Source organism: Anopheles darlingi, chromosome 3 (genome assembly GCF_943734745.1).
Source record: "Anopheles darlingi chromosome 3, idAnoDarlMG_H_01, whole genome shotgun sequence".
Classification (NCBI taxonomy): domain Eukaryota; kingdom Metazoa; phylum Arthropoda; class Insecta; order Diptera; family Culicidae; genus Anopheles; species Anopheles darlingi.
The window spans coordinates 56,819,079-56,844,541 of NC_064875.1; the positions used below are offsets into that span (position 1 = coordinate 56,819,079).

The 25,463-nt window shown below is 50.4% G+C and overlaps 6 protein-coding genes across 8 annotated transcripts in view; 3 read left to right on the forward strand and 3 right to left on the reverse strand.

The window, feature by feature from the left end:
• The first annotated feature begins 9,130 nt into the window (after positions 1 to 9,130).
• LOC125955622 (uncharacterized) lies at positions 9,131 to 10,482 on the forward strand. The gene is made up of 7 exons (XM_049686761.1): positions 9,131 to 9,163; positions 9,239 to 9,342; positions 9,435 to 9,513; positions 9,658 to 9,748; positions 9,860 to 9,995; positions 10,119 to 10,231; positions 10,322 to 10,482. Exons 1-7 carry the CDS (start codon positions 9,131 to 9,133, stop codon positions 10,480 to 10,482), a joined length of 717 nt encoding a protein of 238 aa, XP_049542718.1.
• Positions 10,483 to 11,501: 1,019 nt separating this feature from the next.
• LOC125955353 (transmembrane protein 177) lies at positions 11,502 to 12,631 on the forward strand. Its single transcript, XM_049686484.1, has 2 exons — positions 11,502 to 11,689; positions 11,782 to 12,631. The coding sequence occupies exons 1-2, from the start codon at positions 11,532 to 11,534 to the stop codon at positions 12,581 to 12,583; spliced, it is 960 nt and encodes a 319-aa protein (XP_049542441.1). The 5' UTR covers positions 11,502 to 11,531; the 3' UTR covers positions 12,584 to 12,631.
• Positions 12,632 to 13,214: 583 nt separating this feature from the next.
• Positions 13,215 to 19,015, forward strand: LOC125955349 (excitatory amino acid transporter 3-like). The gene is made up of 5 exons (XM_049686475.1): positions 13,215 to 13,486; positions 16,391 to 17,207; positions 17,296 to 17,687; positions 17,764 to 17,935; positions 18,037 to 19,015. Exons 2-5 carry the CDS (start codon positions 16,498 to 16,500, stop codon positions 18,266 to 18,268), a joined length of 1,506 nt encoding a protein of 501 aa, XP_049542432.1. The 5' UTR covers positions 13,215 to 13,486; positions 16,391 to 16,497; the 3' UTR covers positions 18,269 to 19,015.
• A 137-nt stretch (positions 19,016 to 19,152) lies between these two features.
• On the reverse strand, positions 19,153 to 20,432 carry LOC125955623 (putative gustatory receptor 59e; the record flags this gene model as incomplete). The annotated part of the gene is made up of 3 exons (XM_049686762.1): positions 19,153 to 19,437; positions 19,514 to 19,603; positions 19,677 to 20,432. Coding segments are annotated over 3 exons (975 nt in total), but the record flags the coding sequence as incomplete, so codon positions are not given.
• On the reverse strand, positions 20,312 to 22,242 carry LOC125955357 (uncharacterized). 3 transcript variants are annotated; one of them, XM_049686489.1, is made up of 3 exons: positions 21,651 to 22,242; positions 21,173 to 21,584; positions 20,312 to 21,104 (listed from the first exon to the last, which is right to left on the reverse strand). In XM_049686489.1, the coding sequence occupies exon 3, from the start codon at positions 20,829 to 20,831 to the stop codon at positions 20,439 to 20,441; it is 393 nt and encodes a 130-aa protein (XP_049542446.1). In that variant the 5' UTR covers positions 20,832 to 21,104; positions 21,173 to 21,584; positions 21,651 to 22,242; the 3' UTR covers positions 20,312 to 20,438. The 3 variants fall into 3 exon arrangements, with proteins under 3 accessions (XP_049542446.1, XP_049542447.1, XP_049542448.1); XM_049686490.1 differs by having other exon boundaries at positions 20,312 to 21,400; XM_049686491.1 differs by lacking the exon at positions 21,651 to 22,242 and having other exon boundaries at positions 20,312 to 21,040; positions 21,173 to 21,232.
• Positions 22,243 to 23,921: 1,679 nt separating this feature from the next.
• The window catches only part of LOC125955348 (serine/threonine-protein kinase OSR1), a 4,289-nt gene continuing 2,747 nt past the window's right edge, over positions 23,922 to 25,463 (reverse strand). Inside the window, exon 1 of the mRNA XM_049686473.1 lies at positions 23,922 to 25,463. This exon is cut by the window's right edge and continues 2,747 nt beyond it. Within this exon, the coding sequence (XP_049542430.1) occupies positions 25,289 to 25,463 (175 nt within the window). The 3' untranslated portion in view covers positions 23,922 to 25,288.

Below are 25,463 nucleotides of genomic sequence, written 5' to 3' on the forward strand. Positions count from 1 at the left end.
GAAAGACAAAAGCTCATAAAAACCGCACGCGATGAGCATCAGCATCCCCCTCGCCGGGAGAGGCTCATAATGATAAATCACTGAAGATGCTGCTGCTGCTGCTGCGAGCGAAACAACATCGCGAGCGCACACGTTTGGAACGAACTGCCATTGGACTTTGAAATTGTCACGATCTGCCTCCCCGCCGCACCCCCGTTGGGACCGAAATGGGCAGCCCACTGGGGCACAATCTCAGCCCCCGGGAGGGGGTTCGATGATGTGCAGCCCTTTCGTCGCTCGCGGTTACAGTTACGGTTCCAGCCGCGAGAGAGAGTTTCGCGTTTGAATGAAGGGACCACAATCGGGACTGATTTAACTTCTCAACGACCACCCCACCCCTCCAGGGTTGTGCCCAAAAACCATTTACATGCAATCATGAGCTTCCGCCTTGCATACCCCTTCCGCCCTGGCCCCTGGCCCCTGGCTTGCCGGAGTCTCATTTAAACTTTCGCGACAATCCGCTTTTGTCTGGGACCGAGCGAATGGGACCACGGCGTACGGGCCCGAGATTAAGGTCACCGGAAGGTGGTGGTGGGTGGCATGAAGGACAGTGCAAACGAGCGTGATGTAAATCATCTGTCCGCCGGGTTTTCCGCCGGGAGAAGAAAAAAAAGGGGGAACACGAATGTCCACTGTTTGGATACACTGCACGGGAGCATGATTTGCATATCCCGTGGTCCTTGGAGTCATCCCCCCCCCGTCCTGTGTCCACTTGTGCTATTGTTATGGCGGCCATTTCCTTCGTTTGCCGACTTCGAGTGGATTGTAATTGTGCCGGGAATGGAATATTCATGGACTTTTCCGTGGACCGAAAAAGGGAGCGAATTGCGAATCCCGCGCGATTGGTATACACGAACGATCGGTTCATTAAACGTTCGAGAGCCGGGAAATTCATTAGATTTCGCATGGATCACATGATTCGCGAGGATCATCTTCGCAGGACCTTATCCTTTCATCTTCGTTCATGCGCTACCACCATGCATTCTAATGCAACCTCTTCTAGCTTCGTTTGTTCGATCGCCTTGTTAGCGGGACTACCGTTTGGTAGCGATTGTTGTTGTGTTGTTGGTTTGTGTTTCGCCATTAGAGTTTGGTGCATTTCATTTAAAAAGAAACAACGACCATCTTCCATAGCTCATGCTCATGCCTACAGCTACTAATTAGCCAATGTCATGGATCGCATTAATGCTTCGGGTGCTTTTAAGTGAGTCCGATGCTCTCCTTCTCATCCCTCATCTCCATGCCACGCGCTGGGCGGCCATAAAATGGAAATCCATTCTCCTTGAGGGGACATTGGCACCCTTTCGCCGTTCGCTGAATAGGGGGGGCGTCCGTAATTAGGGGCCGTGTCCGTGTTGGGCCAACTATCATCAGCCTGCTCTTTGTTGGCTTTTGTTTTCCATTTTCACAACATCCGTTAGAAGTGACCGTAGCGGTAGGTAGTAGTAGCAGTAACAGAAACCATTGCTTCACTTCATAAAGTCGGTGAGAGAGTTTTGCTGCTTGTTGCTGTCCTCGGGCCAAACATTTCGCTTCGTCATCCCATTTGTGTCAATCATAAAACGGCCGCCGGTGAAAATGGTTATAAGTGAAACAACAGCCTCGGCAACAGCCTCCCGTTTCACTGCTGACCTCGGCCCTAGCCATGCTATCATGCTGCCTCCCTGCCATTTTCCCCCCTTTGCTATCATCGCATTCTGGTTTCGGGGTGGGCGGTAGTCGAAAAAAAAACCCACGAATCATGCAGACGAGAACGCAAACCCGAAAACCGCTTGACACGCTTTGCTACCGGAGTGGCGCCTGGAGTGGCTGGGGAATGATTTTTGAGAATGTTTTATGTAATCAAATTAATTGTCCTCCTTCCTACCTTCCCATCCCCCCGCCCCCGCCTTCTCTCCGTGACCGTGCCGTTCACGACACGACAGTGATGATGCGCGGCAGAAGGATTCGGTCCGGATCCTGGCTGCTGCTGACAAGCGGCGACGGTTCTTCACCGGCGGCAGCACAGGGACGAAGGAGCGCTTCTGAGCAACAGCGTGGCCCATCGCGTGCCCAAGTGTGTGTGTCAACGTTACCGGGGTTAAAGTCTCATCATCACGTATACGGTGGTCACATGCATTCAATTTCGTCTGGTGATGGTCACGACAGGTCGTACGATTGTCGCCACTGCTCACGCGTCAAGTGACGCACCGTTTTGCACCAACAACAATAACAACAACCGTGTCCTGAGAGGGGAGTGGTACCGCACAGAACCACAGCCAAAGGGGCCAAAAGCACACCGATAGGGTGCTTCGGTTCCGTCCGGTCCGGAATGGCACAGGTGATGGAGATGGCTTAATTCCGAGAGTAAATATTTATCTAGATAACCATCTCCGCACGGATCGTCGGATGGTTCGTTGTGTGCGTGTGTGTGTGTGTTGTTGACCAACAAAAAAGAAACACGCTCGAAACACAATGGAACCAAAAAACGCAAACCAAACCAAACCAACGGGATGGCACTCCATCCTCGGTGTCACTCACTTACCCTGTTGAGACCTAAACGGCGCAAAAGAGCTTTCAGGAGTGACGTGGCGGTGCAGATGGATGGTGGTAAGAGCGGGGTAATTAGGGAGCGATGCCATCCTCCATGTCTTTCTCTCTTTCTCTCTATCTTTCCCTCGCTCATTCTTGTTTTTCTCGAGGGATTTCGAAGAAACGAAAAATCCACTGGAAAATCCCCAAACCGGGGGCGGACCGAACGCACACTCCCCTGTCGCTGTGTAGGTTGAGTAAACAGAGAGCGTATTGCGCCAATTAGCGTGTAATTGTTACGGATACGGTGCTGTGATGGATCCTTGTACCGCGTTGTCCAATTAAAGTTCTCGGCGCTGTTTTCCTTCGGCACGTGAGTGGAGTGAGTGATACTCATGCCGTGTTGAAAGCGAACGAAAAACAAAAACCCTCTTCCGTGCGTTAAATGGTGTGATCACCAGTTTGAGTATCCCACAAAACGAATAGAAAAAAAAATGGTTCGACAATAATGATTCCGCAGAATACAATCGCAACAACAACAACAACAACAACAAGGTCAACCGAATTGAACCGAAACGTGACAAAATGTGTTCATTGTGTCGCGTGCTCACAAACATACCGAACGAGGGGCGTAGAGTTTTAGCATTAAGCAGAAGCCATCATCTCGAGAATCTTGAAAAGATCATTCAAGAGATAGTGCGTAGAGAAATTACAAACCAATACAGCCAGTTAGTTCCTTTCACTCACACCAAAAACCTTGTAAGATGATGATGAAGGCGATGATGATGATGATGATGAATGTCCATTTCTCTCGATGTCCAACCGTAAATGGCAACGTAGTGTAAGTAACCCGGAGAATGTTTGTACTAACCATGCATGCGGAAATGGGACCATTTTGTGTCTTGTTCGAGCCGAAAAACTCCCTCCACACACTCCGAGACTCATCCTCCGTGGAATGCAAACATGTAATATGGAATTCGCAAGCGTCTAGTGTACCGCTGGGGTTGCACTGAGGTACTGAGGTCCTGGGTATGAGAGTGAAAGAAGGAGACAATTTTAGTGTTAAGCAGAACCTTTCGAATGAATTTTTAAGTAGCCACCCTATGTGACCTGTAGCCTCCCTACGGCCGCACTCGTGTGTATGTATGTGCGTGTCCGTGTGTGTGTCGAGAAAAGCTCAAAGAAGACAAGCGGAGGAGGAGGGATTCAGAGTAGAACCATCAACCATAGTGTATCAAAACCAAACCAAACAAACCAAACGTGTAGTGCACACTAACTAACTCTTGACGATATTCTAAGCAACAACTAAAGCAACTTTAGCCTTATAACTCGCTCTCCTTGAGTATTTCCCCGATATCGGAGTGTTAGGGAGTAAAATAGGGAACGAAGACAGACAGACAGACAGAGAGAGAGAGAGAGAGAGAGAGAGAGAGAGAAAAAAAAAGAGAGGGAGAAAGAGAGAAAGAGAGAAAGAGAGCGAGAGATAGATTAGTAAAGAGCACATTTTATAGCAAAACGCTCACCTCACCAGGTCAAACACCAGTTAGTAAAAGAAGGAAGGCACGTGGGACGAGAATAGCCAAATGGCCAAATGAAATCCATTCAGCAAGTCCTTTCCTTACCTCGCACCATCACCGTTCTTCTCTTCCTGCCCAACCACGAAAGGAAATTATCAAAAAGAAAAACAAAAGTTGCCGAAAACCCATTTTTCACCTCGCCCTGGGCTAGGATACACATATCTTCACTGAACTGTTGATCAACAACCTTCACCACCTCCATCTATCGTTGTCTATTACTCTACCCACTGTTGTTACCTACTGTTGTTACCTACTCCTTGTTGATCTCACTCGTCTACTTGCTAACCCATCAATCGAATTTCCTCTTCTACTTCCATTTCGCATTAGCCCCGTTATCTCATACAACATGGAGAAGCATTTAAGAAAAAGAGAAAGAAAAACAACGGTTTTAATAACATATAAGCCCTTTCCATCGCGTTTCAACCTAGCTGTTTCCTAGCACTAACTACTATTACTACTACTACTACTATCACTACTACTAATCGTTACTATTATCCACTACTTTCGCTCACCGAAAGCCACACTGGGCACTATCACTATATCTAGCGTTCTATATACGAGAACGAGCCAGAATATCATTGTTAACGAACACTAGATACACAAAACTTCGAGGACCATTACTATGAAACCGGCAACAACTAGCAAACGCCACTTCATCGTTAATTGATTGTGATCCAGCGTGTCCGCTAGCCTGAGACGGATGGGGCCAGGCAACCTGGCACGGCTAGGCAGTAGGGGTAAAAAAAGATGGATAGAGAGAGAGAGAGAGAGCACTATATAAGCTAGCAGTTGAGCATGTAAGAGGATTTAATGAAATTGTTTCCACATCTATTTTAACGCGAAAAATAACGAAAAACCAACCCAAACAAAAAAAGTGTACTAAAATGTACTAAATAAAATGTTGGTCACCGGGCCAGTGTCCTGGAGTTGTAGAATCGTAACGGTAGCATCAAGGTAGAGAGTAGAGGCAGAAGAGCGAATAGCAGAAACCACGGAACGGTAGAGGATTTTATAAACAGAACAACACTCAATCATACACACATTCACAGATGCAGTCATCCAAACCAAACCAAAACCCAAACCTTATAACGATACTAAGCGTGTTACGATAGAACACGATACATACGCTCTTGTGTAATGTTTTAGCGACCTATAGGCGAACCGGCAGCAGCAGCAGCAGCAGCAGCAACTGGAGAGAGCTGGTGTGCTGTACGCCGTACTGTGGAATCCCATTCTTCAAATGAATAAAGTTTTCAATAGTAACCTTTTCGGTGGTATGTTCGAATATCTGACTGAAAAGCGAAAGAAGTCTAACCGGCTGTGCGGAAGAAAGGGTAAGTTATGTCCCAGAGTATCTTTAGATTCTTCGCCAACGGACCGGAATCGCGATACTGCCAAAACCTAACGCCACTGACCCAATCTATGGCTGATAATGTTGGATGCTGGTCCGAAGCATACCGCAAGGCGAAGTTTAGATGACCGCGGTCGATCCCCGCGACAAAACTTCTAATGAATTTGCCTTTGGGTTACGCATAACTCACGCAACCGAACGCTTGCGCTAAACCTCCCGTACATCGCTTCTTCCTTCCCTTGCTAAAACCATGGACACCGCGTGTTCTGACCTTCATCATGTAATCCCCCGGTGCAGTGCAGAGGAACCGGCCATCGAGAGGGTTAAACCAACAAAACGGCTACGAGACGATGGCGACCAAAGACATTTTGGAGTTTTTTCTCTCCTTTTTTTTTTTTTGGACCGACGTCCCTCTGCGCGACCGTCCGGTATTGAGTTATCCTTTTTTCGACTTAATTTGCTGGAGCGAAAGAACGATATAGCTGCTGGCTACGCGAAAAAGCCACATGAAAGGGAAAAGAAGGGAAAAACACATAATTTGTCGTCTGAACGTTCAGCGAATTATTACGTCTACTGCTTCTGCCCCTTTTTGGCAGGCCGTTACGGGGGGAGGGGGTGGGGGGGGAAGAAGGTCTCGGGAAAGTTATGGGTCTGGGCCGATTAATGGCCATCGATTACCCCTCCCTCCCGCATGGCCCATTGATCGTCCATTAAGGCAATGAATTCTGGCCCATGTGGCCCCAGCAGCAGTTCGTGGGAATTACTCGAAGAATGCTCGCGATGGCGATAGCATGGCAAGGCGTCACCAGACAGATGCTATATCGTGTCATTAGCCTGGCTTAATTAGCCTTCAATTGTTCATAAGCGATCAGGCATTAACTGGCTGGACTGCGACCATTCATCAGGTGATGAATACTATCTAAAGCCGTACATCTGGAACAGGATTCTCTCCTCCCGGGAGACCGAACACCATACTAAATCGCTGGTCGGTCCCCAATCAATCAGTGTCCTGCTGGCACCTGCTAGGCGAATGCTGCTGCTTATAACTCTCGCCATAATCAGTATCTCACGAGACGCCCTAAGCTCCGGAAGGTCAAAAAGCTACTGTTCCTCCTGCTGCTATTGCTCCTACTACTGTTGCTGCGGTCTGTTAACACCACCACGGCCCCTTCCAGAACCAGAGAAGGGATTGTAATTGTTTTTCATCGTCGGAACCCTCTGCCTCCCGGGGGAGATCCTGACCGGCAAAAAAGGTGAGCTAATCAGCTCGACTGCCGCGCAAAACCACAAGAAAGGAGGTAAGAAAACCGGCAAACCGGGACCAGCACACACACCGCACAGGAATGACCCCGGTAGACCGGTACCGTGCCGCGCTAAAGTTCTTCGATCCCGGTGAGCCTCCGCGGCTTCTGCCGAGAAGAAGAAGAGGCGACGGGATGGTCGTACGGCCGGCAACGGGCAGCGTACCAGCGAGTTTTAATGAAAAGCTGCTGGCCGCCCTTAACCTGCCCGGTCTGCAGTACGTGTTCGACCGGCAGCTCCATCTGCTCGAGAGGTGAGAGAGAGAGAGAGAAAAATGGGAGAAAGGAAGAGCTGAGGGGGGAGGGGGGGGGGCTGAGTAATGAAGGGATAACGCGTTGCTGACGCGCGGAGGTTTCGGGATTTCTCACCCTCAGAGTTACCTGGACGGTGGTGATCCTGGCCGCCATCGCGGGTACGATCCAGTTCGGTCGGATCCAGTACGCCCGCTACACCAGCAACCCGACGGTCATCCAGATGGATAAGAACTATCGCGATTGGGTGGGGATCATGCCGGGCCTTACGTACTGCTTTCATGACCGCATCGACTGGAACCGGGCTCGCCACTTCCTGGAGCGGTGAGTTGGCATAATTAAGATTACCTTTTTTGGGGCCGAGTTCGGGGGGGGGGGGGGGGGGGGTGGTGGTAGTGGTCAGCAAGGAGGTACTGCGGCGGATGCTGTGGTGGCATAATTATGCGCCAAAAATTTCCGCAACAACCGGCCCCCCGGGGTAGTTGCTGTTTTTGGCGAATCCTTCGCATACATGCGGTGTAGTAACCATAACCTATAAAAGCAAAAAAAAGGGAGCCGAGAACCGTGTGAAGCCATTAATGATGGAGTATCCCCTTTCGCGGTAGCGTTAGCAGAAGCTTAATGAATCCCCCCCCCCCCCCCCCCCCCCCCCAATTACCTTTACCGTCAAGATTCCGGTCGCTGGTGGAACGACAACAAATCACGGAAACGTCGGAACTCTCACAAATTCCTTCGCTGTGGAGTGTAAATGTAGCAGCAGCAGCAGCAGCAGAAGCTTCGAGCTTAACACTCTATTTAGCACATTATTTGCAAGGCTTACTGTGACGACTGTCACATACACACACACCTTTACTCGCGGTACCATAGCCTGCTGTGCTTCCTAATTAATGGTGCGGATTACTTCCTTTTCCTGTCAAGCGCGCGGTCGCCCTCCAACCAGGGAACCAGTATTGTATCGTAATTTACGCATAATCAAATTCCGCGGCTCATGCCTCATAAATTGGGCAATCATAAATCATCCTTTTAAAAGGGTGCCCGTTGCTTAGCCCGTGACAGCATCCACAGCGCCAGCCCATTAACGCACGTTGTTCAACATCAAACACAGATGTTTCCTCTTGCGCCCCGCGCTCTTAATTATGATTACCGCATGTTCTCAAGTACCATCACGGCCACCACCACCACTAGGCGGTTCAGATACTTTAATGTTTGATTGGATCTCCTGCCGTTCCTTTCGCTTTTTCTCTTGCACCCTTTGGCTACCCTTTTCCGGTTCCCCTGGTGCTGCTGCTGCTGCTGCTGCTGCTGGGGTTTTGTCATTAAAGGATCGAGCTGCTGGCACCAAGCGGTGTCGTCGGTGGCGCACCGCCCGGGAATGAGTCCACCGGGAGTACGCTGAGCCCGTACCTGACCGACTTTGTTCAAACACTCGTCGAGGTGACGGCGACCAGCTTCGGTAACGTGTCTCGGTTCATCAACGACACCCGTCTGGCGACCGGTGTCGACGTGCTGGAGCTTATCAGCTGGGTATGTCGCAATTCCCAGGATTGCCCGGGTCGAGTTCTTCTCATTCCATTTGCCTGCTTCTACCCCCCCTCTGCCACCAAAAAGGTACACCCGAAGCACGACATCACCATCAACAGCTTCGAGGCGGAGCACAGCCACCTGCCGGTGCGGCAGATTGTCACCGAGAACGGTATCTGCTACGCGCTGAACGTGGCCCCGGCGTACCTGCAGAGCCGCAACTACACCCGGTGAGTGTGCCCGGCGGACTGCCTCTTGCTCTCTCTCTTTCTCTTCGCGCGATTAATGATTTGCCAGTTATAAAGATAATCAGTCGCGGCGTCCTTTCGCACAGATTTTCACGTGTCTGGATGAGCCGTAATGTTTTAATCAATGATAAGTTCAATTAGCCCAGGGGTGCGAACGGTCTCAATCATTTGAGTAATTCAGTCTGCATCATTTATAAGCCGGCGTAGCATAGCCGGCATTTCTTGGCTTGACTTTATTGCAATACCCCATATCTTCACAGCGAGACTTCCAAGAAGGACGTCCTGGCGAAACCACCCATTACGTGTGAATTTAGTAGACACCATTGCTACATGAAGCTGGATACCTATCGGTCGACGATGTCGGTAAGCAGCACGATTTACGCCGGACTGACTGAAGAACCCAAAAGTCGATCCCTCTCTCCTCCTGTTCACCGGCAGTATACCGTTCACTCGCCGTACGAAGTGGCCACCAACGATCAGCTGTATACTGCGGTCGACGAGTCAGACGAGCTGGTGGCCATCTACACTCTACTGGAAACGGTGTAAGGCCCATACATTACATACCCTCCTTCGGCTAATCCAATTTAAAAGTCATCTTTTGTGGTCGCCATTTGCCATTTCGCGTCGGCCGCAGCTCAACCGAACGCCTGAAGGAGCTGAGCGTGGAGCAGCGCAAATGTTACTTCTACGATGAGCCCCACAATCAGCTACCGGTGAGTTTGCTATCATCTGCGAAGCTTTCATCATGTGGAGCGTCTCAAGAGTCGTCGGGATGATGAGGCCATTCTGGCGATTTTCTCGCCCTTTCTCTCTCTCTCTCTCTCCTTTCATTCCTGCGGTGTAATTGTTTCCCTCAGTTTTACAGTCGCAATCTGTGCCTCATGAGCTGCCGGGCAGCACGTGCCCTAGCACTGTGCCGCTGTCGACCGCACTTCTATCCTTTTGCCGGTAGGTAGCGACTGGTTAGTGGTTTTTAATCAAAGGAAAAGTTGTTGTTTTTTTCTCACGAAATTTGTTACATTGTATTCGCCTCGTCCCGGTGGGCGCCGTCTCGTACAGAGGGTCCTCAGTGCAGCGTGCTTGGACTGTACTGCCTGCAGCAACATCCCGAGTGGTACAACAACGTGGATTGCAGGTGTCGGAAGACCTGCAACGACGTGGGCTATTACGTGACATCGCAAAGCAAGACGCAATGGTAGGAGTAGCAGCCGTCGCCATCTCTCATGCAGATCTGCTCTGCGTGAAGAGCGGACCCTTAGGTCGTCTTACATGATTCGAAACGTTTTTTGTTTTCTTCTTTGTCGATGGGCTTCGGCAGGACCGCAGAGGGAGGCATACCCTTCACGCATAAGGCTTCACTGCGCTGGGAGATTCTGCAGCCCAAAACCCGGCTAAGACGCGTGGTCATTTTCAGCTACGAGGATTTGTTGGGTAAACTCCCTCCCCTCCCTTCGACTGACCAGCTGCGTTGCTCTACAGGAATTGATGATTCACGAGTTTTATTTGATCCTTTTTCGGTAGTTTCGTTGGGTGGAGCGGTGGCGCTATTCATCGGGAAAAATGCGTTGGCTATTTCGAAAATTGTTGATTTCATCGCCATCGAGCTGTACGCGTTGGCATCGAGGGCAGTGCGCACCCTACGATCGAAAAGGAAGGTCAATGTAAACGTCGCTCTGAAGTAGAAACATATAAATTAAACAAAGACCAGTTCTTTAATAAAAGAATGAAAAAAATTAAAGATTAATAAAAAAATAAAAAGTGAAAAAAAGGTAAAACGTTAATAAAATAACGATCATTTTGAAATGATTTTGAAATTCGAATGAGCATACCCGTTCGAGTAGCTCATTTCGAAAAACTAAAGCAGCGGTTACACGTACAGCTTTCTCTTGAATCGGTTATGACATAATCAGTTTAAATTACGTCGGTAAAAAACCAAAACATACACCTCAACCGATTCAAATAATTTTAGCGGTTATACATTTCAAAATTTTGCCGTTAGATAACCATAGAATGAGCCGGACACAGAAATACATGTGGAAAGTGGAGGAGGGGTGGGGAGGGAGCGAGTACATACCAAGTACATCGCTTATACCTTCCCCCGTCCCTTCCAGATAGATAAAAAAATGATTTAGACATAATAATTATCCCAAAAACATGCACACCTTTTCAGTTAAATATCTTTAAAAAATACGTTATAAACGTTAAATAGTGCTATTAGAGAAGGGGGTAGGGAGAAGCCATTACATTTTCTCTGTCGAAAGATAGTATTTGGGTAGTTTTTCGCACCATAAATTGATTTAATCTCATGTTTAAGGTTCTTGTTCATTCCACTGGTTATTTAACGGTCAAATTTTGAAATGTTCGGCCCCTAAATGTATGCAATTAGAATCGGTTAGCCTACCGAATCGGTTGAGGTGTATATATTGGTTTTTTACCATTACGTCGTTTTTGGGTGGTTGGCGAACAATTTCGGCATCCAAATCAAACCGCTGGTAAAAAACCAATTCTTACACCTCAACCGATTGAAATAATTGAAGCGGTTATCCATTTCAAAATGTTGCCATTGAATAACCGGTAGAATGAGCCATAAAAGAAATAGTTTTCCACAATTTTGGAATCGTTGGAATCGTTGTGCAACTCGTTCGAGTAGCGACTGTTTAGCCACCGCTTAATGTTTACAAAAATTCGAGCAATTGAGTAATTTTCAAAAAACAGAAAAGGGAAAAGGATCATGAAATCGGCCCGGAAAATCTCCTTTTTCCTCACGGAGACGGGTCGCCAGGTAGTTTTCTATGGTGCTACCACCGTCGCCATAGGTCTGTTCGTCGGGCACTACTGTCCCCAGACACTCTGCATTTCGTACTACAAAGATTTCATCCAGGCGTACAAGTAAGTCCACGGAGTTTCCCATAACCGGTCGTCCCGGCTTCCGGTCGTTGCGTCCTTTACTGAATACCGTTTTACCATTTTCCCGCCCGCAGAGATGGCGAGGAACGCAAACTGTCCGAGAAGCTACAGTATCGTTACCGACGAGCGATCAGCCTGCTGAATCTGAACGAGTTCGAGAAGAAGTTCATCACACCGTTCGCCGTGTACGGGTTCGATGTGTTCAACGTGGGCTCGTTCAAGTCCCGGTTTGGAGCGTACGTCGGTATACCGACCAACTACGAGTACGATAGTGTCGATCAGATCGATCGCACCGACATCAAGATCCGCAACCAGCCGATCGACTGGGAGTCGGAGGGTGGCAAAACCCTTGAACAAGCGCTGGTGTTAACCGAGGATGAGCAGGTCTTTGGAATCGCACGTGAAATGCTCACGATGCGAACCCACAAACCACTGATTCAGTCCATCATCCCGACGGTAACGTGGATCTTCACGTACAGTCTCGGTTCCCAGCTAAACGAGCGCTGCAACTTCTACGCCCGACCACGCAGCCTCCGCTTCGCCCTGTACACCATCTGTGGTCTGTTCGGATTCGGTCTTTACTCCTTCTCCACGGATATGACGGAAATCTACTACGAAACGGACGTGGATAAGCAGATGGCACGGCTTGGGGCGGATGTGGTCGATGCGGGAGCCCGGTTTTACGATAAGGTGCTGAAGAAGAACGTTGCCATCCGGCAGCTGACGGGCGATGATTACTACACGGTCAAGGGCAACGTAAACTATCTGCTCCGCCAGAAGTCGGCACCGTTGACGCTGCGGAAGGAGTTCTTCCAAAAGGGCTACAAGGACTTTGTTGGCGAAGTGCAGGAAGACGAGCGCGAAAGTGTGATGTGATCACATGGAAGGAATAAAAAATAGAAAATATTAGGCTACTACTTTTCCCACATGACCAAACTCTTTCATTATCATACAAAGAAGAATGACAAAGAAACTGTCTCTAGTAGTAGTCACGTTCGTCAACTGGGTTCCCTTGGTCGGTTATTCATCAAATTGCTGGCCCGACCAGTTCAATCATCGCCAAAAAGCCGTCATTTCATTTCATCCTGTTGTGTAGAGCCTTGACTCATAATTGATCACTGTTACAAGGCATAACATAAATTCTTATGTTCTCGCGTAGGCATTACATGTGTGTTCCCGCTTCACAACTGATATCCGCTCCTCGCGAAATCACGCTTGCGTCATCCTTTCTTGGTTCGCTATTCCGCTATTTGAGTGATTTACTCATCACCGGCTCAACGCAACGCAAAGATTTAATTCCACCAGAGAGAGAGAGACCGAGATTCTCAATCGAGCTAAACTGAATCATCGATACCGATCGAACTAAATGGAATCTCGTTATCGACCGGAGGACGCCGACGCCGACAATTAGCGAACAAATTTGAATTAATCAAACCGAGCACGTGGCATGCGTTCGCAACGGCATTAAGCCACCAGCCGCACGCACCGTTCTAGCGCCAATTCCAGTTGGTCGTATCGTGCCCGTCGTTGACGCCTGGGATTCCCCTCGTCCCTCCCAGCAGCGCTACGCCCTGTTTACTCTCGCGGAAACCGCGGCGCCGCCAACACCGAGACGCGCGTAGTATAGTGAGTTACGGTGGTCCGTCTGGTGGGCTCAGTTTAAAACCAACCACCGTACAGTACAGACCAACAAAGTGCCAGGGGTGCCAGAGACCAGTGAGCACGACAGCGATCAGCAGCAGCAGCAGCCAAATTCGACGCTAGTGCCTCCGATTGAAAGTGAGTGGAGATTCGTGGGTTGGGCTTGTCCGTGGCCAAACTCCCGACCGTTCGGTTTTCCGACCGTTCTTTTGTGAAGTGAGTTGCATCGTATCGTGGTGGTAGTGGTGGTTCTGCATTCCACGCCGCGATCCTCGGGGTTAAGCGGTGCATTCCGTGTTTGATCGAGCATATAAAAGCGGCCCAGGAAGTGTGATTAAACTTGACCTGGCCAACCGACACGCCTCCCTGCGAGGGACCATCAAGCACGCGAGCACAATTTGTTCGCACTCAATAGGAGCACCTTCACGCTCGACGATCATGCCGCAGCAGATCCAGCAGCACCAGCACCGCCACTATGTGCCGCGTGTGTCTCGAGACATTTGGCGCTCTGTGGCGTTGTTGCTGTACCGCCTACAACAAGCCAAATCCACGCCAGCAGCTGCTGCAGCTGTTGCTGGTGGAAGGAGGGGCCTGTTGCTGCTTCTACCTTGCTATCATTGTTTGTCTAAGATCACCTTGATTGCTCTCCCCCCCTTTTTGGTCCACATCACCATCCAGAGGGGTTCCCGGGAATTGTATGCTGTTTCCGAGCGCCTTTCCGAGCTCCGACTCTGGCCAGCTTCGGGGTTTAGAGAGGTTTTTGTCATCAACGTGCAGACGCGATTGAGAGAGATAGAGAGAGAGAGATAGAGAGCGAGCGAGAGGCTTGGAATAAATAATTAGTCACGACCAGTTCGAACAACTGCATGCCAGACCAAGCAATAGATCAGCAGCACGGTGCCTACAATATTGTCTACATTCGATTCCGGATTCTGGGTACAGCACCGTGATCTACCTTGCGAGCGGGCGCGATTTGCAATAGTTGAGTTTGAAGTGGCGGCATGATGTAAGCACCGCGCACTCCGAGATGATGATCGGTCGTCTAAATGCGCCATTTTTTTGCTCTCTCGGAACAACAAAACGTGACAGCCATTACGAACCAGCTGCCATCAACCACCCGGGGGTACCAGCTCAAAACCGGGAATTACGGGCGACCTGTTGGAGGAGCCCTATGCCCGGTTGGCCTGCCCCGCGGGACCTGTAAGCCTCGATGTCGCTTATGATTTATCATCCAATTACTACCATTAGCAAAAGATGCCGATAGTAGATTGAGTTCGCACTCACGCGCTCGCGCAGGAGGTAGCGCGATTCATCATTCGATTCCGATTGCGATCACAATTGTCGATGTCGCTTTGTCGCCTTTAGACGAACGCACGATAACGCACGCATCGGTCGAGGGGGGCAGTGGCGGTGGCGGGGATGGGGAGGGTGTGTGCCGTCCATAAACCAATATCTGCCGCTCCGCGTCTCCGTTCTCCGTTCAATGAGAAAGTATCCCAGTGGTGGTGGCGTTAAGCGATGTGTGAAACATGACCGGCCCTGACTTTGGCGATTGGTGGTGGCGACCAGCATGAGGACAAAGCGGCGCGCAGATCGTGTGCAGAGAAGGAAGAACAACAAGAAGAAGAAGAAGCAACCAGTCATCAGTCGTGGGGCCAACAGTGAACGCGCTCAACGGCAAGTTTCGTCAGTTGAATGCACTCCTTGGATTCCTCCGGCGGTTCGTGGAGTAGCCCACATTCGATTCGACGTTTTTTTTCGATGGTCCGTCCGTTGATCTGTCCGTTGGGTCCATTTGGTTAGTCCGTCCTCGGTAGTTGGCGCTTTCGAAGAGAAGTTTCTCTCGCGCGTGAAGCCCCAAAAAAGCCACCAAGAAACGGGGGGTGGCCACAAACCGAACGTCTGAATGGAGCATAATTGGTGCCGGAGTACCTTTTATCCGTAGCATAAGAGGGAGGCTAGAGCGCGCCTCTGTGTACGAAGGAGATGAGGAGGAAATTCTTTAAAAAAAAACCCCCACGCCTCATCTCCGTTCACGCTCTGGTCCCCTCAAACCGCGACCTTCAAACGATCTCCAAAACATACGCCCAGAAAGCCCCAACCGCTCCCCCCCTCCCCAGCATGATGATCGTGCGTAATGATGATGATGATGATGGCTGATGGCTGATGACTGAGGTTGATGGAGTGCTGCTGCTGCTGAGAGGCAGCGTGGTATGCGTGCAACATAACACGAGGCTGCTTAACGGACCCTCCTCAATGAGGGGTGGGGTGCCAGCCTCCCCATTCCTCCCTTGAAAAATTGAGATCTTAAGAACACCCCCCGGGGGGGAGGACGGTAGCGTGAGTCTGTTGTGTTTTGATTCTTGCTTTCCATCAACGAGATCCGATCTTCGGGGCAAGCACGAGGTTTTTTTTTGGGGTGGCCTTAAACCTGTTCCCTCCGCATCCGTTGGAAGACGACGAAGAACGGGAAGAACGGTGAAATCCCCGATGAGCGACGCCAAAAAAAGCTCTGGGACTGTGATCGGTGTCGGCTTTCGAGCGTGACTGCCGCCTGCAGAGATTGATCGGCGCCCAGACGTTCTTGTAGAAGTCGTAGTTCTGCGGCATCATCAAGAGCTGTTCTATTCCTGTCCCCACTCTTCCAGGGGTGGTTGGAGATGGTTGCTTATCTGTGTCGGTTCCCTCGGTTTATCTAAATGAGCTAGTCTGCCGTAATGGCACTAAACATGAGCATGAGATGACGGGGTTTTCGCGACGCCACAGCACCTTCGCAGCAATAAAGTGGTGCCGTACATTACGTGTGCAGTGCCCGGCGGCGACCACGCGACAATGGACTAGCCCAGACCAGACCAGACCAGAGGAGCAGCCTTGGTCCCAATCGGGGCAGCAAGCAACGAACCCCTTCCCGAGATACAGACGCACAAGCACAAGGCGTCTCTCTTTCTCTCCACCGCTCTCTCTCTCTCTCTCTCTCTCTCTCTCTCTTCGACATTGACTTCCTGCTATAATGTAGCGGTCCGGTTTGTGTGTCGCTTTCAGTTTCAACCGAGCGGGCCATCGAGCAGGAGCGGGAGCAGCAGTAGCATCAACCAGGGATCAACAGACAGACTGCAGCTATAGTCGCCGCCGCCACCGCCTCCGCCGCGATGAATTGGCCTAATGTGTGGAGCTTCGTGCGGCGCAATCTGCTCACCCTGCTCACCATCCTCGGAGTGGTGATCGGGATAGCGCTAGGCCTAGGGCTCCGGGCGGTCCCGGCCGATGGTGAGACCTGGTCGGCGCGCGATGTCATGTACATCAACTACGTCGGTGATCTGTTCTTGCGCGCCCTGAAAGCCCTCATCCTGCCGCTCATCATCTCCTCGCTGATCGCTGCCGTCGGTTCGCTCGATCTGTCCCTCTCGAAGAAGATCGGTGGCCGGGCGGTCCTCTACTATCTCGCCACGACCGTCCTGGCCGTCATTCTCGGTATCGTGCTGGTTATCACGATCAAACCGGGTGCGGACAGTGAAGCGGACGAGACGACCGAGACGAAGGGAGGTCCACGCAATGTCACGACGGCCGATACACTGCTCGATCTGGTACGCAACATGTTCCCACCGAATCTGGTGCAGGCCTGCATCGAACAGTACCAAACGGTTCTAACACCGCCGGAGAACAATCCGACCGAACCGGACATCTACGAGTGGACGGTCGGTGGTCGGTACAGCGATGGTATGAACATTCTCGGCCTCGTGGTTGCATCGATCGTGTTCGGCGTTGCGCTCGGTGCTACGAAGAAGGAGAATGCGCTGGTGCTTTCCTTCTTCCAGCAGCTGTCCCAAATCGTGATGAGGGTGACCGGATGGGTGATCTGGTAAGTGGTGCGGTGCTCTCTGTTCCTGTGCACTCCCTTTTCATAATTCATTCCCTCTCGCTGCATGCTCTCTCTCACACACACACAGGCTCTCACCGGTCGGTGTAACTTTCCTGATTGCGGCCAAAATATTGGAAATCGAAGACCTGGGTGACATGTTCAGCAAGCTTGGCCTATACTTTGCCGTCGTCGCCGGTGGTATCCTGTTCCACGGGTTCGTCGTACTGTCGCTGCTGTTCTTCCTGTTTACGCGCCAAAATCCGGTCAAGTTCATTGCGAACATGGGCCAAGCGCTAGCGACCGCCTTCGGTACCTCGTCCAGTTCGGCCTCCCTGCCGGTCACGATGCAGTGTCTGGAGGAGAAGAACAACATCGACGAGCGAGTGTCACGGTTCGTGTTACCGATCGGTGCCACGATCAACATGGATGGTACCGCGCTGTACGAGGCCGTGGCCGCCATCTTTATCGCGCAGCTACGCGGTAATAAAACCATTTCGAATGCCAGTGCCCATGACATTTTGTATTAACGCCAGTTACGCCATTACTTCCTTTGCAGGATTGTCCTTGTCGTTCGGCAATGTGCTGGCGATCAGTATAACGGCGACGGCGGCCAGTATAGGTGCCGCCGGTATCCCGCAGGCCGGCCTAGTGACGCTCGTGATGGTGCTCGATACCGTTGGGCTTCCGGCGGAAGATGTTTCGCTCATCATCGCCGTCGATTGGTTGCTGTAAGTTCCCATACACAAACACACACACACACACACACACACACACACACAAACATGCATTTTGATCGAAGATCATTTAACGGAATGACTCGTTCTTCCAGGGATCGATTCCGCACGTTAGTGAACGTGCTGGGCGATAGCTTCGGTGCCGCCATCGTATATCACTTCAGTAAAGCCGAACTGGAGAGCTCCAAACAGCCCCAGCAGGATCTGAACCTAACGCAACAGACCGAGCTCGACCTGGAGCTGGTCCATCAAGTCGATCACACCACCAGCGCCACCACCGTGATGCCACTCGATGAGCGCCACATCCTGAAGAACAGCCGATTGTAGGCACGGCACCGAAAGCGCGTGCGCATCGGCCACCCGATGCCGATCGCCCCTCTCCAATACTGCTGCCAAAGGAGAGCTGTGACTTGGTCCCACCTCATTCCAAATCGTTGTGTGGCTGGCTGGCTTGCTGGCTGGCTAGCTGGTGGGGAAGGAAAAGAAGACGAAACGGAACGGGGGAAGTCATAGATCAATCGATTGTAGGGAGCGATTTTATGAGAGGCAATCGAGGAAATTGTAGCCCCGTATGGGGCCTATCACTATCCCCTGGAAACCCACCCAACCCCTCCCTGCCCCTTCTTTCCTTTGCGGGGCTCAAATTTATGGCGGATCGACTGAGCGTCAACAACGTCACGAATTGTTTTCGTAGCAACTCATTTTTAACTACTTAACACACAACACACACACACACACAAACGTGCGACACAAGCGAGACGCAATATCTGATAAGATAGATAAGGTATATATATAGAGAGAGAGAAATGTATAGAGTAACACATTAACTGCCCGCCACACGATTGTCATCGGATGTGATAGAAGCGCGATATCCGGGTTAATATCGGCGGGTTGGAGAGCCCCACAAAATCCAGCCTCTGTTTGCCATTAGTTTACTGCTAATGTTACGCTTTACGAGAGCCTGTTGTAGCTGTAAGAGCTAGATAAATATATAGATACGTTTTAACCTGCTCCTCTAGCAACTCCTCCTGCCACGACAGGAAGTGGTACATTGAATAGACCTATTGTTTGATTAACACTTTTACCCGCCGGCCTCTTGATAACCATTTAAAACATGTCCGATAACCCGCGACAGACACACGTGCCGGATGTAGGCGTGTGATTTGTAGCGGCGGGACCGGGGGACGTAGGGAACACATTAAAATTGTATCTACTGTCACGGGACACTCCTCGAGGAGGCGCTTGTCGTATTGGCGTGCGGAGGGGGTGGGGTGTGCGCATGAAAAGGTAATGAGATCAATGCAGGCCAACAGCACACACTAGCGCAGTGACAACACGTTCGAGTTCAACAGCTCCAAGTGTTGGTACTAGTGGCCATCGACAGGCTTTTCATCGGACGCAACCGCTGACCCATTATTGGGTGCACTTTGGCCTTGAGAGACGGCTGTGTCGAACTGGATCAAAATGACCAGATAGGTGGTGAGTGCTCCAACCATCTAAAATGGAAACGAAACGAAACGAGTTAATGCGACCGGTTTCTCCCGTACACCCAAACCCATGGCGCATACTTACCGTGCTGATGAGCGTCATTTCCAAATTCATCACCCCACAAGCGGTCTGGTGGCCACGTTCGTGGAGTAGTTGGGTAGAGAACTTAGCGAGCTGCAAGTGGGGAAGGGAATCTCCTTAATCATCCTTGCGATAACTTGCTGTAGCAACACCGTGATCTACTCACCACACTATTCAGCGGCATGTCCTTTTCGTTGTGATTGAAGAGATAAAGTATTGGTCCGGTTCGATCACGTTCCCGCTGCACGAGATGGGCCGGATAAAGAATCATCAGTATCTTCGCACCGTGCAGCACGATCCAGAGGACGGTGTAGACGAGTAGGTAAGTGTCGGTGCTCGTCCAGTGACGAGTCGTGGTCGCCAGGTAGATCGCAAAGAACTCCAGACTAAGCACTATGAAGGAAGCCACCGTCGTGAGCACGATCAACAACCCGAAGCACTCGTTCACTTGTTCTACCAGTGTGTACGCCTTCAGGTGCGTCTTGCGGAGGCTGTCGAGTAGGGCCGCATAATCGAACAGTGTCGTGCCAGACGAAGTGTCGACGTCTGCGTAGCCCGGCAACCGGTACGCCAACGAATGCCTCTTGGTGGGCCGAGCGACTGATCGTGCCGATTGCACTGCGAACCGCTTCAACAACCGGTTCATGTCGTGGTAGAAAAGAAAGATGAAGTACATCAGATAGAAGTACTGTATCAACCCCAGCAAATTCACCAAACTCGTCAGCGTGTAGACGGCCGAGCTACGGCAAAAGGCCCACAATTGTTGGTCGTTGTAGAGGAAATCGATCAGCAGGACACCGGCCAAGTAGAGTCCAGTGCAGGCCAGCAGCCGGTTGAAGAACGATTCGATCCGCACGAAATCGACGGCTCCACCACAACTCGCGATTTCGACGGCGATCGTGAGCAGCTGCTCGGCGAACCTGGCGTACTAGCGGCGCTGACGATGGCAACCGATAAGCACCATGGCCACCAGCGCGTTCGCCATGATGTACTCGGTAATGTAGAGCATGCGCGTCATAAATGGCATCTTGTTGCAGCCGTTCTCGGGCGGCTCGAACTCGGAGTGGCAATCGAACTCGATATGCTGCAGCACGGTTGCCCCGATTACCGTAACCATCAGTCCGATCGATTGCAGCACATTGACGGATCGGATGAGGCGCCACTTCCAGCGATGCAGCAGCGCGGGGTCCTTGGATGTCTCGTACAACCGTACATCCCACGGGATGGTTCCGAAGACCTGACAGAGTCGCAGCAGCCGATGGGTTGATTGTTTGAAATCACTCTTGAACAGCTGCTTGTTGGAGAGTAGATCCAGCACCATGTTGTTAGCAACACGGCGTCGTGCGCACCGACCTGGGCGCAACTGATCGTGCCGGTGCACTTGGCTGCATCACGATGCCACCTCGCCAAACTCAGGAGACCAATTATCGAGTGACATCGCGTGACAAACGAACTCCGCATGAGACGTTAGGCGCAGGTATATGTCTTCTGCAATCTCTGATGGTTGATCACAGGTCCATCATGTAATCCCTAAGTGGATTTTTAATGAACACTCGCCATAGCTTAGGTATTCAGTATTTTAATATTTGCCAGCCTGCATGAAAGGTAATTATGCTGGCAAGCAGCATACCCTTGATAAAACCAGAAGCACAAGATGCTTACTATCATAGTAGTCTCGGTGAAGACGTGTAGCTCGGTGTTGAAAACGTGTAGCAAACCGTAGTTAAAAAAGAGTATATATATAACAAATTTCAACACATTACCGATTAAATACAGATAGTTATTATGTATTTCTAAAGCAATTTCATTAATGGTTGTTCCAAAAACACGCACATTCTCAACAACTTTTCCCTGTTCGTAGTAGCGGTAGAAAAGCCATAGTCGAATATGCTTTGACACCACCAATCGTCAGGGAAAAAAGAGAAGAGACGATGGTAACTGTAAGCTTTGTGGCTCGTCGACACCTGCATAGAGAAGCCCACAATCCCCTCTATCACCAACGACATATCGCACCGAACGATACCGAATGTTGTAAGATGATCTCGCTCGTGGAGTAATTACGCTACGAACCTCTCTGGAAAACCACAAAACCGGGCTATCTTATCAAATTAACAAGCCCCCTTGCCCTTTAGCACATTACCTCCTGGTTCGACTTGTGGTCGAGGTGAACTGGGTTAAACCGGTACAGTACTGGAACGGTTCAGCTCTTCCCGTACCAAACCGGCAAGGATATCGCACGACCCAGTCGCCCAGTGCAATACGACCCACAGTAGGGTATTAGTTCTGCGAGCGTGTAACAGGGCCACGACGCACCGGCGACGGTCATCAGTACGTGGACATGGAACATCTGTAGATTGAGAGCGCGACGAAAGCTGACACCACGGTACAGGCGATCAGCAGCCTAGCCTAAGCCTAGTCATTCACTTGGGCGAATAGTTTGTTCAGCTGGATCTTGCGTTGCGTGTCGCTGTAGTACTCGTAAGCAGGAAACCTCCTCTGTAACCCAAGTTGTTACTAATAAGCAAAAGAGAGTGAACCACAGCAAGGCACAAAACTGAACGAGCGCCAAGCCACGTGGGCTTACATTGGTTAGGGTGTAGAGTACCGTACGGGGTGCCCATCGTTGCCAGGGTAACGGAGCAGATCGGGCAACATGATAGCCAAGAAGCGAAGCGACGCGCTGAGCAAACATCTAAAAATGTTCAACCTGATGCCATGATGCTCAATTCAACAGCTGCTGCTGCTGCTGCTGGACAGAGTCACTCTACCTAGGAGCGTTATTTTGGCCATAAACTTGGCGTAAAGCGCGCACGCGAACCACATTGGCAGCCGACCAACGTTACGACGATCGTGATCAGGGTCACGGTGATATCTTCCCCTGACGTACGGTACATGTATGGCGAAGAAGCTGGTAAGGGATGGTTCCGATCGGAACAGTGCATTAGCGCTACACAGGCCAACGATAAGGCGCCAACGCAGTATATGGTATTCAGCACACGTACGGAAGGATTCAGAAAATAAAACCAAATTGAAGCAATATTCGTCATGCGAGTTACTTCCGGAAACAACACCGAAAGTTTAAAAAATGCGTCTCAAAAACACCGGAGATAAAGCAGAACAAGATAGGCGACTAGCGACCTACGCGGCCTACGTTTAACAATCAGATTAGCTGCGGCTATCGCCCTGACCGCCAGTGACCGCGCGCCGGTGTTATCAGAGGCCGCAGGTATTATTATTATAAACATATTATCACCTGGTTTCGTTTCGTTCCGAGACGTTAACGAGCGTAAAAGGCCATTAGAATCTATCAATCCCCCGGGGCGGTTGATCGTTGGCAATGTCAACAACGGCCGAGAGCGGCCTGTGTTAACATGCGCTGGACAATTAAAGAGGAGCGAGCCCGAGTGGCCACAACACACTAAAGGCCAACCGGTATTGCTCCCTTTTGCATCATATTCATAATTGCTTATTTGCATTTCATTATTCTACGCTTTTCTTGGTTGTAGGTTTAACATTTCAACAGCAGCCGCATGGTCGTTGCAATCGTCCACGTACGATCGTTCACGATCGTTGAAAGTGACGCCATTCACACCATTCTCGAATGTTTGGGATGCTTGTTCTATTGAAATCTGCGCGCCTCAGCGAATTCGGTCCCTTCGTTCATTAATCAAATGAAACCTTACCTTGCTTACAGCACCACGAACACGCGGCAACGGCACGCGTTTCATGGGGCCATGATCACACGACGGAGTGCGCGATTGTGCTCTGTTGCCATCTCATCTCCTGAATATGCATAATCATTTAGCATATTCCGAAAACGCGCGTTCGCCGACGTCAGCAGCCAGCGTGCTCGAGTGCCGAGAATGTTTATGCTGGCCTGGAGACACACATAACAAAAAAAATCACAACTTACAATCAAATACCGTCACCAATCCGGTTCTCTATGGTCTGTGATATGCGCACACCTCTTCCTCTCTCGTTGCTACCCTGGGCCGCCCCCTGCCGTTTACTCATTGGCGGGCGAATCGGTCCGTCGGAAGCGAGGGAAAAAATCGAAAACGGAAACGGCTTTGCACTTTGTGTTTGCATATCTAGTATATATCTTTATTTTCTCAGTGTTTTAACTGCAATCTGCACAACGCTACGTAACTTGAAATATTGATTTTTCCAGCTCAGTCACAAAACTAGTTGCCCAGAGTCGTACGCACGCACGCACGCACGCACGCACGCACGAGCCCAAAGCACACCACCACCGATCGCGCCGCGATCAAACAATCTTCTTCAATCTCGCAAAACAAAACGCAAAAACACAAAAAAAGATAGAAAAACAAAACAAAAAAAAACGTGGAACCAGGAACGAGCTCTAATATGTTCTCTATGATCGCGCGCACTCGCTGTCTTCTAGTCTCTCTTTCTCTCTACTAAGGGTGTGCTCTAGGTGTACTCTACTAACGGTGGCCAAAACATTTTTTTTGTTTTTTTTTCTTCTCGTTTTAAAGCTCTCAACACTCTCGGTTATAGTTAAAATACAGGATAAAGGAACCCGGAGAATTCGTCCGTCCCCCCACTAGGGAGGGAAAGGTGAGTAGTAACAAGCCATCCACAATCGGTGTGTCTAACGGGGAGGGAGGGAAGGTGGCCCGCACTGCAGCTTCTGCCGGTTACGATAAATGATGAATGGTGAAGAAGCGCGGTCAGCGTCACCTACGAAAGCCATCCATCCTCTTATCGATTAGTTCAGCACTTCGGTTCGGTTCGTTTCGGTCTCGTTTCGGTTCTAGTACTCTTCCTTCTTGCTGCTAGCTTGGTCGATTAAATCTTCGAGACGCTCGTGACTATCTAAATCGTTCGGTCATCCTTGCCTTTTGCCCCTTTCTGCCGCTCTTCTGAACTCCTGCCTTCTGCTTGTGTACTTATAGGTTGCACGCGACGACTGGCATTTGCTCAGGCTATCTGGATTATACCGCATAGGGTTTCTCTATGTACACAAGGCGACAATCTGGGCGGCAGCAGCAGCAGCAGATCGTGTGTTCGTTTACGCTATTCCAATTCGTGTGTGCGTCTTGCAACCACATTGCATCGCAAACACCTCTCCTGTCCCTTGCTCTGCGGCCCTCGGCGATCGGTGTCGTCCTGATGCACGCGTGTGGCACGATATGTACGCGATCGCAATTATTTGTTCGATCCCCATTCCCCGCTTTCGTGGTTCCATCCTGCCCCCATCCTCCTTTCTTCTCGCGGTTAACAATCGGTTAAAAGTTTTACTTTAGTTATCATACTTTTGCTTTTCGTTTAATAATCATTTATATACTTCTACTATATCCTTTTGTCGTGTGTTTCGTGTTGTTCGTGTGTCTACTCCTCCTGTGTGCCCTGCTCGTGTATGTGTGTAAGGATGATCGTGTTTGCCGCTTTTCGACGAAGTTCTAGACTACTAGAGGCTACTACTGTTACTGCTGCTACTGCTGCTGCTCCTACCAAAGCAGTCGCGGAACGTTACTCCTGACTAAGAAAGGTATTGTAGGCGCTTGTGAGTGCTGCAGCAGGTCTCGACTCTTCGACACCGTCCAAACCGGTCTCTCTCTATATATATATATCTATCTCTATCAGCGCTATCTGACTGCGGAAAAAACGGGAAACGGTCCGGTGCGGTGGCCGGACAAACGCGCAAAAAGCAATAAAGAAAGCTAGATATTAAGTTGGCGCTCCCTCCGCGAACGGTTCAGCAACGGCAACGGAGGCGACGGTGATCGGTGGATGGTCCGTGGCGGTGGCCCATCATTTGATCGAAATCTGCGCGTAACCGACGAGCGACTTCTCATCCAGCTGCTCACCGGCCACACAGCCGGACTGCAGCTGAAACGTGACGGTACGCAGTCCGGTACCTCGGGCATCGATTAGCTTCTGCAGATTCGACGACATGATCGCGACGTCCAGCTCATCCAGCAACCCA

Excerpts from the sequence above, each read along its gene's own strand:
- LOC125955622 (XM_049686761.1), top strand. The coding sequence starts at position 9,131 with ATGAAGCTGGATACCTATCGGTCGACGATGTCG. Across the intron at positions 9,514-9,657 it reads AGCCCCACAATCAGCTACCG|TTTTACAGTCGCAATCTGTG; the intron begins GTGAGTTTGCTA and ends TGTTTCCCTCAG. Across the intron at positions 9,996-10,118 it reads TCGCAAAGCAAGACGCAATG|GACCGCAGAGGGAGGCATAC; the intron begins GTAGGAGTAGCA and ends GGGCTTCGGCAG.
- LOC125955357 (XM_049686490.1), bottom strand. The coding sequence starts at position 20,831 with ATGGTGCTGGATCTACTCTCCAACAAGCAGCTGTTCAAGAGTGATTTC.
- LOC125955349 (XM_049686475.1), top strand. The coding sequence starts at position 16,498 with ATGAATTGGCCTAATGTGTGGAGCTTCGTGCGGCGCAATCTGCTCACC. Across the intron at positions 17,208-17,295 it reads GTGACCGGATGGGTGATCTG|GCTCTCACCGGTCGGTGTAA; the intron begins GTAAGTGGTGCG and ends ACACACACACAG. Across the intron at positions 17,688-17,763 it reads CTTTATCGCGCAGCTACGCG|GATTGTCCTTGTCGTTCGGC; the intron begins GTAATAAAACCA and ends CTTCCTTTGCAG.
- LOC125955353 (XM_049686484.1), top strand. The coding sequence starts at position 11,532 with ATGAAATCGGCCCGGAAAATCTCCTTTTTCCTCACGGAGACGGGTCGC. Across the intron at positions 11,690-11,781 it reads GATTTCATCCAGGCGTACAA|AGATGGCGAGGAACGCAAAC; the intron begins GTAAGTCCACGG and ends TCCCGCCCGCAG.